Source organism: Haemorhous mexicanus, chromosome 7 (genome assembly GCF_027477595.1).
Source record: "Haemorhous mexicanus isolate bHaeMex1 chromosome 7, bHaeMex1.pri, whole genome shotgun sequence".
NCBI lineage: Eukaryota > Metazoa > Chordata > Aves > Passeriformes > Fringillidae > Haemorhous > Haemorhous mexicanus.
In genome coordinates, this window is record NC_082347.1 from 26,434,240 (window position 1) to 26,455,093 (window position 20,854).

Genomic DNA, 20,854 nt, shown 5'->3' on the forward strand with positions numbered 1-20,854 from the left:
GTCCTATTTTTTAACTCCTCCAAAGTGTCAAAAAAGCAAATGTATTACAACAGTGTATTGTCTTTAGCCATGATTGAGTTGTTCCTAGTCATGTGGTTTGTGCTATAATATTTTCCAGATTAGAGTCACTGTTGGATTTACATGATCTTGAGTAAAGTACCAGTAACAGCTAATAGTTTTAGCTTTCTATTTGGCTGAAGCATGCATGGTCTTTATCTAAAGCCTCATGAGCTAAAAGATACAGTTATCAAAGGGGGAGCCAGCTTGGCAGTGTGCTCTACACACAGTTAGAGCTACATACCTAAGGAAATTTGATTTTAAATTGTGAAATGACCCCAGTGTCTCCCTAATTAGCATATGTCAAATGTCTTGCCCGTGTGTTTATGCCTTGTGCATATGCCTTTGAAGAAAAGCTGATGGTTTATTTTCTCAAAAAATGTTGGAATTTGCTAAGCAGGTGATGGGTTAGAATGAATGTATAACACTTGGTTATTGAAGATCAGTGGGGAATAGCATCTTCAAATGGCTGACTGTAGTCTCTAGACTAATTCCTCACTAGACTGGAGATGTGAGTGAAAAGAATATAAGGCTTTCAAGAAGCTGACAGAAGTATGATTAAAGCTTAATGTGTTTTGTTTACATGCAATTCTGGGAATCTGTCAGGTTACTTCATAACCTACATGGAATGTCTCTCCAGACTTGCACTTTGACTCTCTAAATCAGAGTGGAGGGATCAGATATGATTGAAACAGAAACCCCACATTTCCCCCCAATTTTTGAGCTCTTTGTGGCCAGAAGGAGCTCAAAAATCTTTCTTGTTAGAGCTATCTTTTTAAAATTAACCTTCAGTGTAAGACTACAAGAAGGTAGGAAAGCTGCCTATGAGGGAGTTAATGGCACAAATCTTGCCATTCTTGAACATTATTTTTCATGGTTGGACATGGTTCTTTCACTTCACTGATGTCAGTGGCCAGCTTAGGGAGGGTGCAAATAAACCCTTGATTAAGGAAACTCAGTAATGAGTCAGCATCCTGCGTGTAAAAGATGAGATATTAAGAAGCCCTGTTGCAAGAAAAATTAACTCACAACAGGAAAGACTTTGCAATTAATAGGAGGAGGAAGTCTTTTGGATAAGGATAATACTTACATCAAAGTTTTATGACAATATCATGAAGCATGAAGTACTTTCCTATTAGTAAAACTGAGAAAAATTCCATCATTGTAGATGTATAGCCAAAAGACTGGTAGGGCTTATGTGTCCCTTTTCCATCCTGGCTAAAGGAAACCTCCTTTGTTCTTTATGTTACGGTAAGGATGATGTAGTAAATTGCTGATTACATTTGAATGAATGCTTGTGGCTCCCAGTCACTGTCTATCAAGTAGACACTGCTATGTGACAACCTCACTTTCAGAGAAGTCAGGTAGAGCTTGTATTATCTTGAATAACCTCCAAGAAAATCTGGGAACTTAATTGGGGATGCTGTTTCAGACATTTTTCAGATGACGATGCCAGCCAGCTGTGCCTTCAGAGACTGCCTAATGAACATGATTGTAAATAATTTCTTTGCAAGCCTCTTAGGCCTTGTGGAAGCTGCTGGATGTTTTTGTGGCACGGCAGCCTGCGGGGTTTGCCGCGCCGTCCGTGCAGCTGCGCCGCCTCGGGCGCGATGCGCTCCCTCAAACTGGGTCAGAGGTTGGAAGTTCTTGGCAGCTGCATCTCCCCACTCGCAGCTGCTGGCACGCTCATCTCTCCTCGGATTTAGAGCTGCCCAAGCAGGATGTGATTGAGGCCAACTCTTTTGCTGGACATCTCCTTCCTCTCGGCTTCTTTCCTTCACTGTTTTTTTGAAAAGGGAAAACAACTCCCCAGGACTGCAAATGTCAAATGCATTTGATGGTTTTAGGAAGTGTGCCTTTTTTCATGAAGTGCAGCTAATAAAACTAGCTATTATAAGAAGCATGTTGTCATTAATGATCAGTTTGGTAAATTTTTTTCAGTCTGTACAGAAATCTGCTTTAAATTAGACTGTTGAAATACTTTAATGTAGAAGCATTTAAAGCAGAAACAGACTTGTGGGCTGATATATAATATTTTGGAATGTTTGGACCAAAGTCCAGGTTCTGTTTAAAAAAGCACAATTTCAGTTTTTGTGCTTACAGTTAAAGGAGCTTTTAATCTATGATTAAAAAAAATCTGAATATCAAGTCATTAAGTTTACCTTATTTTATTAAGGCAGACTTGCATACTTTTTATTAATGTGTTTAAAGCAGTATGGTGGGGTTTTGATAATATGCATGAATTAAAGTAAACTCAAAATATGCGATTACACATTGCAATATAAAAACCAAGCAAAACATAGACCAAAATTGCTTTATCAGCAGTTTTAATGATGCTTCTCTCAGTGGCAGCCTTAAATTAAATGGGGGAAAAAAAAAGCTTCTTTTCTCCTTAAATCTGCCACACCATTAAAAGCTTGCAGTGATTTTAGCAATGACTACTTGTTGAGAAGTGAAGCCATCTTTTCTAATAGCTGTCACCTTGTGTACAAAATTGAAGGTTTTAATCTTTGCCAGTCCATTAAGTACTAGCTTTGACTGGGTCACTGTTGTACATCTAACCTCTGAAAACATGTTGGGATGGTTCTGAAATATTTACAGAAATGAAAAAAGTTAGTGTCTTCACTTGAATGTTTTCCCAATATTGTTATCTCCGGTCCGAGATTTAACGGAGAAATTGCGGTCATTGATGCGGCAGAATTCCCGTGGTCTCCCAGGGCCAAGGGTTTTCAGAGGCTTCTCTTCAGAGGAACAGATGTGGTTTGAATCAGTTTTCATATGACTCAGACATTTTGGCTTGCAATATTAACTCTTCCCTCCAGTCTTGGTTGTTAGAGTTTAAAAGTGCACAAAGCTCTTAATGCTCATAAAATGTGTGTGTGTTTGTGAGCAAACCCAAGGACTATCTCAGAGAAGTTGTTGAATGCTTTTTTACAGGAGTGGTTCTTAAGCAGATTGTTATTTAGAGGCCATGTTGGCTCACCTTGCACTACTACTGGAAAAAAAAGGCAATACTTCTGCGTGTTTGCCAGATACAGGGCAGAAATACATTGGTAACAAACTGCCTTGAAACAAGGACTGATAATAAATGGGGCTGTTGGATCTTGCAAGGAACCTGTAAAACCTGGATAACAATTTGCCCTACCAGAAGCAGTGAGAAGGCTGGGATGGTTTTCTTTGTAGATGTTGTAGCTGGTGAAATTCTCAAGAAATGTCCCTCATCATTCAATTATCACATGTGTAGTCAGTAAAATATCTATTCTAGAGGTAAACCATAGACATTCCCCAGTGTTTTAGATTTCTTCAGTGATTATCTTGTCAGTAAAATGGTAGTGAAACTGGTAGGACCTCAGAGTGACAGATGCATTCATTTATTTTGCATAAAGGCCATAAAATACAGTTCAGCTCCTACTGCCAGGATATCCCAAGTTGCTTTGACAAGGGAAACTTGTTAAGGAGAAATTCTTACGATGTCAGTGCTATGTTGGTGGCACAAATGCATCCTCAGGGGAGTACCCTCCAAGGGGAGAAGGGGTCACTGTTTTGAAAATAACATGGAAGTATTGACTCTGCTGATATGAATTCTTCCCACTGCTTGTTTTATAAAAAACAAAGTCTTTAAGAAAAACTACAATGAGTATTGAAGCAACTGTTTTCTTACTAAAGCTTGAAAAAGAAAGCATAGGCATACACAGGTATGTATTTTCATTTCTGTTCCTGAAAGTTGCTGGATTTGGAGGAAACAATATAAATTGAGGTAATAAAAATGATAGAACTTATCATTTGTTGTGGTGGACATTATATTTTATTTTTTGGTCTTCTGGATTCTCTCTTTGTGGGATCCCTCTCCTTCTCTTGGGCCTTTGAATTTCTTTAGCCAAGCATGATCATAGGATTTTTTCTTCTCTCAGAGAACTGAGCATTTGCAGGTTAAGCAGACATGCTTCTGAGCTTGAGGTGCTGAGGAAGCAAAATCATCATCTAAGCAGGCTGTATTGAATTCCAAAAGGGTAGGTTCAGGTGGTAAATCTTTTATGGACATTTATTTAAAGTGTGAGATTGTGGGGTTTTTTTGATGGTTTGTTTTAATATAAATCTTATCCTTCCAAGGCTGGCATGGTACTTCAGTACGGAAAAGGAAAAATAGCATGGCAAGGGAGAGGAAAGCCTTTAAAATGGTTTCTATTATTCTGAACACTGCAGATATGTTCTGTTTAATTAATTATAAAAACCTTCTTTTCCTTCTTCCAGGCACTGTAATTCAAGGCTTAAAAGCTATGGGCTTTGTTTGTCACCTCCTCTACACCCCATCTTTTAGCTTGGCTTATCTTTCCATTATAAAACCAACTTTAATTTTGGTTGGAAATGTGCAGAGCTGCAGAGTGGTTGTACAGGGTCTCCTGTAGCTGGGCTTGCCTTTATACATGGCTGCCTTGCTGCTTGAGTGGTGCTTAGAATCTTATTTATAATGGAAGTGACTGTTGCTCAAAGCATTACAAATACATCCTTGTTATCACCAGCAAGGCTGAGGTATAGCCCACTTTTGAGCTTTCAGTTTAGAAATACCAATGATAACATGGCAGGGGACAACGTCTTGTTTTTCCTTTCCAACAGCATGTGCCTTCCAAGGCTGTGGTTAAGTCAGTCTAAAGTTTGTGAGTGGTGTGTGCTAGGGAGGCACAGGGTGTATCAGGGACTGCCTTTGTCATGCATCTGAGAAGCACCATGGAAAAAATCTCCCTTTGGGCAAAAGGGCTGACTGCTGAAAATATAAAGCATCAATTAAACCAGAAGAACAATCCAGTCGATGTCTGTACGGAGAAGTCTTTGTACGTGTGTCTCTTTTGAGGGCTGGAAAAGGAAGAGGAGCAGACACATCCATGTTTTTTCAAACATACAGGATAAATACTCTACATGTGAATTGAAATTTTGGATTGCATATTTCTGTTTTGTAATGGTCTTTTCCTTTATTTATTCACTAAGGCTCTGCTTCTGTTTTTCTTATTAGGATGACAGTTCTGGCAGTCTTGCGTCAATATCTGCTCTCAGTCTATTAAACACAGGGGTATGAAATTTAATATATACTTTTTGTAGTTGTATTTGATGCCATGCATGGGACTGTGTAGCACTCATTAAAATAGTACAAACATCACATTTTCACAGTAGCATGAATATTTTATGGCACTAACCATCAACTCATTAAAAACCATTAGCAAAATAAACAAGTTTCACATGTGAATCTCACTAACAACTTGAAGTGATATAGAATTATTGTTTATTGTTTTTATTGCATGTTCTTGAATAGCAAGAAATAGGTAATCATAAAGCTTGACAGTAATTTACTTTCTATGTTTGCTGTGCCTCATTGCTTAATGGTAAAAGTTTTTGAAAGGCTTAATTTGTAATATTTTTGAATACATTATTAAATTAGAAAATTTATAGATTAGAATCTTCTTTCTGTCTCTGAGCCACATAAGCTATTAGCAGTGGCACTTCAGAACTCCAAATGCTTTTAATCACTATTTCCAATGTGAAATTGGAAAACTAGAAAAGCGTAGCTATTGAAACTTTTGTTACATTTTACATTATCTATTTGTGTGACTGGGATCCTTCTGAAATTGTGCATGCCCGTTCCTGTGTTAACTTTTTATGTAATTCTGCACTCTGTGTTAAACATGAATAGTACAGATTGGCTTTTTAGTTCTGTGGAACTGTGAAACAGAGCAGTCCTATAACTGCTGGTTGATTCTGGTGCCTGTGGTTCACATGACATGCCTGGCCACTCGCAGCATGTCTTTACTGGGTCCAGGCCCAGTGGCTTCTTGTAAACAAAAGATGAAACTTGATGCACCTTATTAAATATCCAATTGAGGAAAAAATACAGCAAACAAAGAATTGAAAGTGAATGGCATTAACTTTGGAAGACTGACCTAGAAACTCTTAAGTGTCTGTTTGGTTGTCCTTTTGTACTGTGTGAAGATTAGTATTTTCTTCTCCATCAATACATCTGTTCTTTCTATTTCACCTGCAAACTAGGCAAGAATGTACTGTTCTGCCTGTCCTGACAGCATCTGAAATTCTTATTTCTGGGAAAATGTCTAGTTTATGACTCACAGGATTTTTAAGTGACATCTACTCTTGCTATAAACACTCCCTTGTTTATAGTCACTTTATAGCCAGTGCTAGCTCAGCAATTTTAACATTTAACCTGGAGGCAGCATGCATGCTGATGTAGGATTATTCATTAGCAGAAATTCTTCTTACATGGGTGCCCTCCTAGGTGATTCTATTAATGCTTCTATTCTTGGATGATCAGCCCTGATTCAAATGAAGGCCTACAATCTTTCTGATGATATACCTACTAACTGTACAACATAATGAAAAAAAATCATATAGATGTTTCATAGACCCATCTGCTCCAGTCATGTGTGTGTAGAAGGAAGAGGTTTAAAACTTTTTACACAATATATGGCAATTCCAATTCTGTTCCATCAGCAGGAGTCACAGTTGTTTGAATAAAAACTGTTTTAGGATCAGACTTAGCATTAGAGAGGAGAAAGCATATTAGAAGAAACTGTCACAGACAGGATGTTTAATTGGAATATTAGTATGCCTTAACATCTACTTTAAATAGAGGCAATCCTTAAGACAGGGGAAGTTTATTCAGTGTTGTATTCATTAGTTGCATACATTTTCTACACATCAGATGCCTTTCTCCTCCAGCATACCTACAACATAATTGGATTTTGGATTGGTGTGGTGTTTTGTCTGTATAATTGGTACTGTGAGAACTGTCATAGTCCTTGTAACCAAGGGCTTTTATCACTCATTCCCAGGAGTTCAGCTTTTGTTGTTGGATCATAAATAGATCAAACTTAATTCCAGGTTCATGTTGAATTTTATGGTTGGTATTTATTCCTTTACAGCTGTATAGTTTGGGCTCTGTAGATGTAAGTTTGTCTTCTAACACTGACTCCCTGTGTTTCACACTTAGCTAAATACTTTATCCCCGACAAGCATACCCTACTTCAGGTCTACTAATGCTTTTGGAATGCTGCAATGCAGCTGGTTTTCCTTTCTCTAAGGCCATTGGCTTAAGTATTGGAAGAGGAAGCTATGAGCAGTTGTTTTTATGTTACACAGAGCAATCCAGTACTGTTTAGAGGTATTGAAAATGACTCTCAATGGTCTGACTGTCCTTTATGGTGCTTCAGCAGAAGGATGAATGAAACTTCAGACTTGCATGTTTTCCATGTAGATAAGAAAAAAGTGCAAGCAATAAAGATCTCTGTGGGTTTATTTACCTTTTTTTATTATTATTTAGAATACCAGGGCATTTTTTTTGTGTTCTTTGCTGTGGTGGTAGGGGGTGGGTTTTTTTTTTGTTGTTGTTGTTGTTTGAAGAAGATACTATTTGAGATATCTTTATCTTCTTAAACAAATGCAGTTTATAAGCAAAAGATGTTTTCCCAGCCCCAGCTACCTGTCTGTAGTTTAATAGGCTTATCTGTATCTGTGCAGGAATAAATACCAGAAATGCAAGTCCCTCCACATATTGAAGCACTCTTAAGTATGCAGTTTCAGTGCTTTTCAGGAAAAACATGCTTTTAGCTTCTTACTGAGTTAATTATTGGCAGTGGATAACAGGATGCCATTCCAGACTTAGCTTTAATAAAAAGTTATCTTACTGAAATTTGTTTTCTTTTATTTTGGAATTAGGAATTAGAAATTTAATAAATTCCTGATATGTTGCAATAAAGATTTTTTTTAAAATAACCTTCTTGTGAAACCATACATGTGACACTTCCAAAATAATTTTTTTACATATACAGGTTTTTCATAGTCTTGAATCTTAGCTGTCAACTGTTCTATCTTCTGGCTCATGCCCTGCATGTTAAGCATTTGACAAAAACATTTGACTTTGAATTGTATTTTTACCCTGTTATGGGAGAATATTAGTTCACATCTTTCAAAGTGAAGTTTTATGTCAGTTCAAGTTTTTTAGATTCTGCATCAAATGCACAGTTAAGGATATTGGATTCTTTACATGTAGTCATATAAAGTATTCCAGAAAAAAATTGATACTTTATTTGCAGAAGTTCTCTACACATCTGATGGTTGTGGAATCTAATCTTCAAATAAGTTTCCTAGAGCACAGGCTTCTTGAGGAAAAAGCATCTTCCCTTGGAAGGTTCTGATACTTTGGAATGTATTTCAGTTTGGGGAATGTGCAGCCATGACCGTTTGAGCCTGAGGCTATTTTGGTCTCTGTATTGACTCTTTCTTATAACACTTAGAGTTTTCCTTCTCTGCCCATGTGATCTCTTTTTACAAAATCCAACTGCTCATTATGTGCAATTTCAGAAACACAGTTGGATGATGAGTTCTGCCTTTTGTGAAAATCTCTGTTGAAGAATTTTTAATTTTTGGTTTTTTCTTCCTCTGTTGCCTTGGAAATAGTGTATGAGTTCTTAGCACAGGTGATAGCACTAGCCTTGTTCACATGTATTGCTTGTGTTAAAAAATGGCTTAAGAGTGGCTTCTTTTCTGATATACATCTTGCAGTGCTTTTTTAAATCTTTTTTTTTCCTTTTTTTTTTTGCATACAAGTTAGGTATGTAGAGATGTTGAAAGGTTGCTAATGTTTGAGCTTCCTCACCTCTGACCACTAAATGAACTTGATTTGGTGACTCTTGTTACAAAGGAGAGTATGGAAGTAAATCAGAACTTCTACCAAGAGTAGGAGGGATGGCATTGCTATTGTGCTGCAGTCTGGATGCTGATCTCTGGGTGTTATCACAGGATTCATTCCTAACTTACAAATGTACTGGAGTGTCCTGAGGTATGGAGCGTGACAGGAGTACTGATGTTGTTTCTATTTTTAAGTGGAATGAAATAATTTTAGGCTTGAGAATATGTGTATTCATTCAAATGGTAAGCATTTTGATTTTTTTGGTTTTGCTTGTGTAAATTACAACAGAACTCTACCAATCCTGTGTCCAGTTGTTCAAGATACTTGTTTCAATGTGCTGAATGGTGTTGATGCATATTATTCCATTAACTTGGTGAAAAAGAAGGGGATGTGAGATTTGACATTTTTATCTGGCTCTGTTTAGCTTTTTTTCTAAGGATTGTGTCATATTTTTGTTTCACTGAGTTGCTGTTGTGGTCAAAGGATTAGAATTCTTTCTTCCTCAGAATCTTGTGTGTATTGGAGGCAGTTAAATATTTCTTTCCAAGTAGACTGCATGTTTTAACCTCAGCGGAAGGAAATGATATGGAACAGACTTGTAATGATAAAAACTGGTATATTGTCACTGAGTGTAGTGTAGGTGGTTCTGGTTAATGTGGGTGTGATGGTGTTGTTCAAGGCCTCAGGAATGTGAGGTGTACTGGATCTTAAGGGGGGCTGGAATCAAGAGGAAGAAATGGAAAGAGACACATGTTCTTGATTAGTGGTGGGGTTTTTTATTGTCAACTTCACATGTTACTTAAATACACTTGTGCACTAGCTAGGCTGGGTAGATAATGCAGATTTCTTTACTACCTGATCCTGGGATGCTCAGTTGAAATATTGAACTAGAATAGATCAAAGATTAAGTTCATACAAGAAACTGCTTTCTCATTCATCTTTACTTAGCAGTCCTGGAAAGCTGCACTGTTGCTATCAGCGATTTCAACTTGTAGTGTTTGCCACTTGCTGTCTTATTAAGTAATGTAAAAATATTTATATATGAAATTATTTATGCACTTAGTAATATCATGCTTACTAATTTGGGGTGAGGCTGAAAGTTGAAATTTGATTTTTATCAATAATGTTGTTTAGGAATATGAAGCACGGACAGGAAGAATGTATAAACCTCCACCCCCATCAGCAAGACGTAAAAATATTGAGTTTGAACCACTTTCAACTACTGCTTTGATTCTGGAGGATCGACCAGCGTAAGTATGATTCTGCTGTGCAACTGAAGGACTGAATTTTAGGTACTTTTCTGATGAGGTAAAATTCACAAGTCTTATGTGAAAGAATTGTTGGATTATTCTGTCCCACATAATAGCCTAACAAACTTCCTAGAAGACCTTTAAGTGAATCACAGTCTGTATGAGGAATTCTTTCTCACTGTAATGGAGCCAACAGTCTGTAATCTACTGTGTCTCATAGCTGTCTGTGACCATGCTCTGGGCATCCTCAAAGTCTACAGGAATTTTCTTGATTGATTTCTTCACTGCTTTTCCAGTGTGCACTTCCTTCCCCCTTATCCTCCTTTCCCCTATTTTAAACCATTTTAGGTAGGTAATACCTAAAAGTGCAGCCGAAGGCAGGGAAACAGCAGCTGAAGATGTAACAAAACCCACAAAAAGTACAAATAAGAATAGTGATGAAAAATGGGGAATAAATTGGTCAGTATTTTCAGATATACAGTCTTCAGCAATTTGAAGGAAAGAGAAAGGACCTGCTGACTAAGAACATAAGTTTGAGGAAAGTAAATGGAGCAACAGCAGTTTTTAAATTGCACTGTGGAAAAGCTTGTGATGGCACTGTTAAATGTTTGCTCTAATCACTTCCAATTAGGAAATGGAAAATTGAACATATTAATGTTTCTTTGGATATTCTCTCTGGAAGTATATAAACTCATTCTGTGCTCAGACAGAAATATTGTGAATGGAATTATGGATTACTATGAGTATTTGTTTTCATAAGTCCATTATTTCTTTTACTGTATGGTAGAGGGTAAGATATGCAACAACTGGATTGCTGATGTTTTTCTTTACTTTTACTCACAAGTCAGGATAAATATGCTTTTACAAATGACACTTGTTTCAAATTGGAGTGCCATCCCAAGCATGTAGTGTGTTGCCACAGTCTAACCTTTGAAAATACATTCTCCTCTCACTTTCATTGAAAATATTAATAAGTGGTTTTGTCTGCTTGTATGAGAGAGGAGACAGAAAATTTTTTAAATATTAAAATGACAAAGCTGTTTTCTATTTATTTTCGACCAAAGTAGACTAGACAGTTAAGAGGCTGAGACCAAACACTGTGTTTAATTTGCTTTGAAGTGAGTGTCCTTGGTCAAGAGGAAGTGTGTTTAGCAATTAGGGGATCATTATGCAGCCAAAAAACAAGCACATTTTTATCTGGTGAACTTTTAGACTGCACCAAGTTTCCTTAGCTTTAGCTCTGACATCAGTGGTGATCTACCCTTTCTTCTTTGTGCAAACTTACCTTCTTTTGTGAGAATTTTAAGGAGTTAAATACAGCAAATAAAAACCTTTACCTTTTATTGAAAATACATCATGATAGATTTCATATGAACACATGATTAAAACACATGGCCAGAAATGCATTGGAATATGGTATATGGTATATCAGCATTTTCCTTTTGTCACTCACTTGAGCATCATTCCAGGTGTTCAACAGATTTAATAACCTTACTTTGGGGGAAGCTCTAGGAGAACTAAAAAACTGGAGCAGCAAATATCTAGTAGTTCTCTACAGCTGTTACTGGAACACTGTGGCAGTATGGCAGCTCCAAAGCTCACCTTTGAGAGAAACCGAATTTAATCCTGTTCTGAAATGGTCCAGAATGTCATTTGTGTGTATTGAATTCAGGAACAACTTGTTTTCAGAAATCTTCCTGCCAAATCAGTGGAGGAGGCTTTGCGTCATCGACAGGAGTACGACGAGATGGTGGCAGAAGCCAAAAAACGAGGTATGTCAACTGCCAACAATCACTGTAATTTCTCTCAACTCTGCTGCAAAAATAAAGTAAATCCTGGTTTGTAGGCAAGTGGGTACATTGAAGAGCCTCTTGTTTAATGTCTGGGTTATTCTCTGGTGCATAGGGGCACGCAGTTTAAAACGGAACTCAGTTATCAAATTATTATTCTGCTACAATGAACATAGCTAAGTTCAGAATGCAACTTTACCTTTCATTTACTTTTTAAGGAAAAACTAAATTTTTTTTAAGACACTTGTGTAGTAGAAACTTTCTGGATACTTGGACTCTTGTTGCTGCAGTTGCCACTATGAGCCAAAGTATAATAAAGCCAACTGCTTTAAGATCTGGTTTCCTAATAATTTTACATCAATTTCAATGTGAAGAGAGATGAAAACTTGGGGGTTATTTTCCAATCAGCTGTACCTGTGTGAACCTTCTTATTCCCACTAGACATGATTAATTTAAAAAACAGATCTGTAGCATCTGGTACTGTGTCAATCTATGAATAGTTGTTGAAGGGATTTTTGTAGTCTTGTGCCTAGTATTCAGGGAATAAGCTATTTTAAGAATATGTGCTGCATGTTTTACTTGGGCTATTGTCAGAGATACAAGCTTCTGAACTGATTGATCATCTATGGATCTGTGTCAGCTTACTTTGAAAGATGCAATAAGAAATCCACAGCATTTGACAATGCATTTCACTCTGCTCTTGTGGTGTGTTTCTTCTAAGTTGTGATCTGTGGTCTGTGTTCTTTAATAACAGCATCTTTGGAGGTTCAGCCATGTGTGGTGTTTTCATGTGTGTGCCCTGGTTTATTAACTGTTGCTACACACTAAAAGCTTCAGTAAAACCTTGATGAAGCTGCTCAGCCATATCTGTTTACCAGGGAGGGAATGTTTACTCTCTTGATGCATGTCTTGCAATTTCACAGTGGTTCTAATCGATGTCAGGAGAGCATTGGTCTGTCCTTCTTTTAGCCTTTTTGATAAGAGGAACCTGCAAATAATCTTTTTTTAACAGAAGGCAGGACATTGTTCTCTTGTTCAGCATTGTGGCTTTGTCTTAGGTCTTTAGGTCCTGTTTCCAGAAAAGAAAATAAGAATCCTTTTAGGTGGAAGTTTCAGTAAAATTTGAATAGTTTTAAAATGGATGTAGAATTGCACTTTTAAATAATAAAATTATCCATAAATATTGCTGATTAGTCTAATGAATGAATAAGGCTCAGATAAAATACGGTATGAAAATCATGGAGTGGAAAAAGAGCGCGCTGATGATGTGCTTGCTTATTAGTTGTCCTGTGTACTGCAGAAGAGAATTATCTGAGTTTTCTAGCCTGATTTCTACTTGTCTAAATCACTGTATTTGAACAAGTTAGCTTAAATTAAAAAATGTCCAGAGAAATACACCTACAATCAACAGAAATAGTACATGCAACAGTAATTTACCCTTGATCTTTTAGACATCTAAATACTTGGGTAGTAGCTGAATAATTTACCTAGTAATTTGTATACACTAATACAGAATTATTAACATGTTATGCCTAACAGAAATTAAAGAAGCACATAAAAGGAAAAAAATAATGAGAGAGCGTTTCAAGCAAGAAGACAATATCGCTAGTGCTATGGTGATTTGGGTCAATGAAATACTACCTAACTGGGAAGGCATGTAAGTAAAGTTCTGCTGTATTAATGAGGCAAGCGTGGCTTGTTTCTCCTCTGGAAACTGAGGACCCACATACCTTATTTTCCTTTTCTGTGTTGTCAAGAAGTCAGTTTTTGTTGCCGTGATATAGTGTGAGGTCATTACAGAGCAACATGAAATGTGCTTTCTGGGAGCCGAATGTTTGGGGGTTTTTAATGGGGCTTTAGCATCAACAGAGATCTTTGAATACTGCTTTGGTAAACAGTATGTTATTTTGCTTCTAAATTGCCCAGTGATTTTACAAAACAAAAATGTGCAATATGTGCCTTTTGTTTTTTTCTTCTCCCTATGTCTATATGTTAGGCGTGCTACCCGAAGAGTTCGAGAGCTGTGGTGGCAGGGATTGCCCCCAAGTGTACGTGGGAAGGTTTGGAGTCTAGCTGTGGGAAATGAATTAAACATCACTCCTGGTATGTTCCTAACAGATCAGATGTTAATGCTAAATTAAGTTGAGTATTTTCAAAGAAAAAATGTAAACTTTTGTTAAAAAAAATAAATCTATATATATAAAAATCAAGGTATATTTCTTTCTGAAGAAATTTATTTTACAAGGCTAGGAACAATTGTGTTTTACAATTAGACATTGTAGCCTCATAAATTATGGAAACAAGGTTCAAAACCTGCTTAGAAAAACATTTAGTATTTTAAGAATTAAGGTAGTCCTTCCCGCCAGAAAATAATTTTTGTGTTTAAAACTGAGAATTTGTAGCTTTGCTTTCTTAAGGGGGTGAAAAGGAGAATTGCTTTATTTTATGTCTAATGATTGATGAACTGTAAGCATTTTATTCACAAAAATATAAATCTGAATTATGTAAGGCATGATTGCCTTGTCACAATTTGCATGTTCACAGCAGAAAGTACAATACAGTGCACACTATAAAACCGTGTGTAGTGGTAACCATCTAATAGACTCTTCTCCTGCCCCCAGTGATGAAACCAAGTAACCAGAGCCAAGAATGCTTAGCATGCTTTTGTCTTGGATGGATGCTTTTCTAACTACTTCCCTTTTGGTTATTGGTTTTCTTTTGCTTTCTTGCAGAACTTTATGAAATCTTCTTGTCAAGAGCTAAGGAACGATGGAAAAGCTTCAGTGAGACAAGTACTGAGAATGACTCAGTAGAAGGTGAGATCTCCTGAGTGCTCAGCAACCTCCTATTCACTTTTACAAACCCAGGAAGTCTCACAAGTTCCTCTGCAATTTTAGCATTAAGAATACTTGTTAAAAGTTCTCAAAGTTATTCCCTACTTAAATACTTGCTGTCTTATAACAAGTCAGTGAGCAAGGGGCTTGGCAGTACTTACTGTGTCAATAAAAGACAGATTAAAATATTGCATGTGCTACTTTCAAATTAATGTTTCCTTTGAAATATCAAGACTTAGCTCTCATGAAAATATTAGATGAAATACAAAAAAAAGAAACAGGAAACTCAATTACAATACATGCTCTTGCTTAGCTCTTCTTAGATGGGTTCTCCTCAGTTAGTATCACTTCCATGATTTTGGGAAAGAAAAAAGAATATCCTCTGTTTTTTGGTTCTGAAACTGAGAGGTGAAAAATACAAAACATGACACATTTCAGATCCCACTTGTATTTCCTTGCCTGCCCAGATGGCCTTTCCTTGCAGATCTATTAAGTGGGGATGTTAGCGCTCTTTTGTCAAATGCAGTTTTTTCACTGGCATATTGCTGTCTCCTGTGGATGTTCTTTCTGTTAAAAATAGTATCAATTATATTTTTAATATTGGATGTCTCCTTGTTAAAGTTTAACTATTTGTGCTGATAATTTTTAAAATGCTGCCCTGTGACAGTGTCTTTTCCATTACTTCAGTTGTTTGTGCTTGCCATAGCCAGTCCTGACTAATTGCCTACTTTGACTGCAAATTATTTGGGTCTTCCTTAGGGATAGCCCTGTGACTCATCTGAAGGTTGTCTTGAGACAAACAATTTATAAAAAATTTGGTGTGTGTATGACTGTAAATATGCTTATCCTTGGAAAACATGTTCGCAATGCCTCTTGGTCTGTGGAGTGGTGGTTTGCTTGATTTTTGTTGCAGGGGGTGTGGGTTGTCTTTGGGGTAAAGCTTAGGTAATCTCTTTTTTTGAGAGGTAATAGTTCTGGATGGGAATGAAGGGAGAAGGAGCTGTTTTAATTGTGCCAGATGTCCTGGGAACTGGAGTAATAAGGGTAAACTGAAGAGTGATAGAATTTTCATTTCTGAAAAGCCAGCAAGCTGACAGTGCTTATTACTAATCTTTGGTAGCAAAGTCAGGAAGACCAACTATGATAGTTGTAGGAAGACTGGAATGAAATGCTGCTTTCCTAGCTTCAGCAGAGCAGGTTCTGTTTAGCCTGTTCATCAAATTGTCATCTTTGCTTTCCAGTTGGAAATCTTGTCTGATTGAAGCCCTAAGAAAGAGCTTTTCCCCCAAGTATTTACCTGTCCTTTTCCCCACATTATCACTAGTGTTTTTATCATGTCCCTATGGAGAGGATTGGACAGAGATAATTCAAGGGCTAGCAGAATTTCTTCTGGAAGTTTTTGGATGAACGCTGCCTTCCTTGTATTTATGTGCCTACAGGAGTTTTGAAGTTTGCAGAATTTATCAGCTTTAATAAGTGTTGGTTTTGCTTGCAGATGCAGGTGCATCTGTTGCTGATCGTGAGGCCAGTCTGGAGCTAATTAAGTTGGATATATCACGCACATTTCCATCCCTGTATATTTTCCAGAAGGTGAGATGCCTTTAACTTTTGCTATGACAGCTTTAAAACTCTGAATAGTTAAACAAGAAACATAACTGGCCAAATATGGAAGAGTTTTTAAAATTGTTTGGACTTCTTAAATGTTTTAAAATAAGAATAAAGTAGAGACACTTAGTGATGGACTATGAGGTTTTTTTCCTCCTTGGAAAATTGTATGAGATGCCTATCAATAAGAGTCTTATTAATTAATAGAATCCTATTAATTCCTATTAATTATGAAACCACAGGCAGAAATGAGAGTATCCTCACTGCTACAGAAATCTTGATGCATTCTGGTACACCTTTTCAGGCTTTATGGTTTTTATCTAGCTATAATATGTGCATACATGTATATAAAATAAGATGCAATATTGTTATACAGTAACTTGTGCTGCTAAGAATTAAAATATCCATTGTCTCTGAAAAGGAAAGTCCAACCTTGGATCTGTACCAATATCCTCATTTTCTATTATGTACTGATTTCTGCTGAATTATTTCATGGGATTATTGTTACTTTTAACGTCTCAAAAGCATTTGTGGTTATGGTTGGAGTAAAAAATGGTATTACTCTAGATATGAATAAAGCAACAATTCACTGGCTCGCTTGCATCTTAAAATATCAGCTTGTTCCTTTCCTGTATATTTTGAAAATAAATATTTCTTTTCTCCTTCTACCCTCTCCTCTTATTAGGGTGGTCCTTATCATGATCTCCTTCATAGTGTTTTGGGAGCATATACATGTTACAGACCAGATGTGGGATATGTAAGTATTTGCTGTAAAATGTTTCTAACATGACAAATAAGCTTAAGGTGTCATGTATTAAAGTATATTGAATAAATAGGTGTTCTAAACATTATGCTACAAGCACTTAATTATTAAACTTTGGCAGTTATTTCATAGCAGTCACAATGATGGTAGTTCTTAGAGACAATTAAATAGCTGAAAATGTACTGAATGTCAGTGTGGAGTATCTGGATTGCATGGAAAATTTTAAATGGGTGTGTTCATAAGACATTATAGTTCTGACAGAGTATCCACAGGAAAAAAACCCCATAGGGTGTTAGTGGACTTCCAGTTAGCACCTCACTTGTTCTCTTGTTTTTTCTTCCCCTGTTGCCATTTCCATAGTGATACTCCCTGCTTCACTACTGCACGTCCTAAAATCCAGAATTTCCTTCTTAGTGTCTTGCTGACACAGAATAATCACTCCCTCTGAGTTCAGTGAAGATTAGACTGTTTTCAGCAAACATTACTGTGTTTAAAAACAAGCAAGAAAAACCCATTAAGAAAACTGTCAAAAACCCCTGAACAAACCAACTAAACCTAACATCTCTCTGAATGGTGGTAGTTTACAGAAGCATTTAAATAATGAGCAGTAATGAAGAAAAGGTTTTTTTTTTTTCTTTGTTCCTCTGGGTATCTAGGAACATCTTTCACAAGCTCTAATGCTTCAGGGCTCAAAAACACTTGAAAAGTTTTAAGTCTCATTCATGCAACAAAGCATTATTTAGCACAGGGTGTGTCTTCCTCTCTAAATCAGATATGCTTGGGACTCTGCATAAATAACTAGTCGGTTTTTGATGTTCAGATGTTTTTAGGCCTGAATTCTGTCATCTGTGACCTCATTTTTGGAGACTCTCCCATATTTTTTAAGTGAGATAACAAACTCTGCAGGTTCTGAGACTGCTTGTTCCTAGGGTGGAGTTTCAAATAAGTAATTTTTCATGGATAAGTCTTCTCTTTTCCATTAGAAGTATAGCTAGTCTTGATATTTCTTATCACTTTTTTTTAATGTTAATATGGCAGTAAATGTAAAGAAATCTTATTTCCACACCTATTTATCCCCCAGAAATGGAAAGCTGACTGTCTGTTTCTGATGCATATCAATACTCTTTTCCCTAGTTGGATAAAATGCTGACTGCATGGGTTTTTTAAAATGAGAACAGGCAGCATGAATGTTTAGAGACAGTGGAATAAAGATGATTGCAATTGAAATTGGTAAAATTATTGTCATCATAATGGGTATTCTTCAGATCATCACTTAACTACAAGAATCATGCTCTTAACTTTTATTGCAGGCTAAAGTGTTTTTGGGAGAGTAATGGTGGAAAAATGTAAACTTGCACTGCAGCTAACCACCTAGAAGTAATTTTATATATGTGAAAAATTATGGTTTGGCAAGTGGAAAGGCATGTATTGACTGTTCTGAAACAGAATTTTGTCTGGATTCCAATGTATCTGTCTGGGTCTAAACTGTCCCATATGTGAAGTTTTTCTTCATGACTGCTTTTCCCATAGTTTAACAATGAACTTAAGGCCAGGTTTTGTTTCTCATGAGCTCTGCATTCACTCTGTGTGGTTTTAACTTTCTTGTATTTCAAGTCCTGAGGACTTGTGATCATGAGACCTCCCAGAGCGTCTGAACTGCCAGAATCAAATTGATTGCATGCATAAAAATAATTTATCAACGTTGTTTCTATTCATCTGGAAATGTTATGCAATAGAACTTGATAAATTGCAAACTGTAAATATTTCCATTTCCAAAGATGTAAGATCTACTGAACCTACTCACCTTTATTTGCCCGATGCTTTTCCCACTTGAAGGTACAAGGGATGTCCTTCATTGCTGCTGTGCTCATTCTCAATCTGGAAGAGGCAGATGCTTTCATTGCCTTTGCTAACCTTCTAAACAAGCCATGCCAGCTGGCCTTTTTCCGTGTGGATCACAGCATGGTATGCACAGAGTTTTCTGGTTTTGGACCTTAACGTTCTTTTGACTTGAAGCATAGTTGTTTTATTGATGACTTCCTTTTGTCCTATTGAATAATGGAGAACTTTAACCTGTGATTACAAAACTGAGAATACCAGGTACTAATCCACAGAACTCATTCTTATGTTTTGATTTCTCCTCTAGAAATATTTAATCATTTTACTTATCCTAAGGAGTCACATTGTGCTGTGTTGACATCAGTTCTTGGTGGGGTTTGTGTTGGTTTTCAACCAAACATTCTTTTGATGACTGCTTATCATGTGCTTTACTATCCCTACAGATGCTGAAATACTTTGCAGCCTTTGAAGTATTTTTTGAAGAAAATCTTCCTAAATTGTTTCTTCATTTCAAATCGTACAGTCTTACTCCAGACATATATTTGATAGACTGGTGAGTTCATAGAACATAGAAAACCTAACCTTAGAACTGTTGGAACACTTTGTACTTTGCTATAGGTCTTTCAACAATGGAAATAAAGCATAAAAAAGCCATTCAGTGGGTCTTGTGAAATCATGATGAAGTGTTTTGTGTAACTTCAGTTCCTCTGGCAGGCATCAAGCTTTATTAAAAGGGATGTATTCAGTTAAAAAATGAGACAAACAGGAGTTCTGTGTGTTCATTTTCTTGTTGCTGCAGTTATATGACATAAGTAGGGGTGAGGAGGCTACTACACCATAGCAGTGTGGAGTACTGTGATTGTAAGTGACTTGATGAAATGAGCAGGGTCAGCTACTGAAGGAAGCATGACTACAGGAATAGAGACTTTAAAGCAGAGGGAGGATTAAATTTAAGGCCTGGTTTGAAAAGGGATAAACTTGAAAATGCAGTGAATAATTTGAAGTAAGGAATGTTCTAAAGCAGAGAGTAGCAAGCTCTGTGTGTGTCTGTAATGGAAGGTATTAGTGCAGGCACCCTTGAAGTGTGGTAGTGCTGTCAAAAACAGAATATCTGTTTGTGTGGATAAGGATGAGCTTTATCTAGAATTATTATTAAATTTTTGTGATTTTAAAATGAAAAGTTTGAAAATGTATCACAGAAATGTAGCTATTGATTTATCATTAGTACATTAGTGGGATGCAGCCCTCTATTGACATTAGTTGTGGCTTTAGATCTAGTTTAGGAAACAAATGATGAAAAGAGCTGTAAAACTGTATGGCTTAAAATTGGAAAGGTTAAGTTACACAGTTGTGATCTTTGTTGCTTAAGTTCTTACATGTGTATTACACTCTGAGTATGAAGAGATTTGTCACCTTTCTAGCCAGAGCTTTCTAAAAGAGATGACACTGAAATGGAGGATTTCCTGTGGCATCAAAAGAGATGGGGTTCAGAGTACAAGTTCTGACTTTAAGAACTGGAGACTTGTGGATCATTGAAATAGGGGGGGGGAAGTGTATAAAATAACTTGAACTAATGTAACTGAGATTTAAAGGAAGTTGTCCTTTCATTTTTCTGAAGTAAGTTATAACTCTTCCTTTTTGTTTGTTTTTGACTCATTTGTAGGATTTTTACACTCTACAGCAAGTCATTACCACTTGATCTGGCCTGTCGTGTCTGGGATGTTTTCTGCAGAGATGGAGAAGAATTTTTGTTTAGGACAGGATTAGGAATCCTTCGGTTATATGAAGATATTCTCCTACAGATGGACTTTATTCATATAGCACAGTTTCTAACAAAACTTCCAGAAGATATTACATCAGAAAAGCTTTTTAGTTGTATTGCAGCTATTCAGATGCAGAATAGTAACAAAAAATGGGCACAGGTGAGTTTCTTGGAGATTTGTATCAAATCTGATAAGTCAGCACATGAATTTATGGAGCACCTCTCTTCACGATTATTTAAGCTGCTTGTCTGACTCCTGAGC

The 20,854-nt window shown here is 36.7% G+C and overlaps 1 protein-coding gene across 3 annotated transcripts in view; it reads left to right on the top strand.

Moving 5' to 3' along the window:
- TBC1D12 (TBC1 domain family member 12) overlaps positions 1-20,854 on the top strand; it is a 41,387-nt gene that overhangs the window by 18,736 nt on the left and 1,797 nt on the right. Inside the window, exons 3-13 of one of the 3 annotated variants that reach the window (XM_059851614.1) lie at positions 5,066-5,122; positions 9,884-9,999; positions 11,689-11,771; positions 13,329-13,446; positions 13,786-13,892; positions 14,522-14,605; positions 16,119-16,213; positions 16,914-16,985; positions 18,828-18,956; positions 19,274-19,383; positions 20,494-20,752. In XM_059851614.1, coding sequence (XP_059707597.1) covers positions 5,066-5,122; positions 9,884-9,999; positions 11,689-11,771; positions 13,329-13,446; positions 13,786-13,892; positions 14,522-14,605; positions 16,119-16,213; positions 16,914-16,985; positions 18,828-18,956; positions 19,274-19,383; positions 20,494-20,752 — 1,230 coding nt within the window. Of the gene's footprint in view, positions 1-5,065; positions 5,123-9,883; positions 10,000-11,671; positions 11,772-13,328; positions 13,447-13,785; positions 13,893-14,521; positions 14,606-16,118; positions 16,214-16,913; positions 16,986-18,827; positions 18,957-19,273; positions 19,384-20,493; positions 20,753-20,854 lie in introns of those variants that run through there. The other 2 variants (XM_059851615.1, XM_059851616.1) reach the window with 2 other exon arrangements.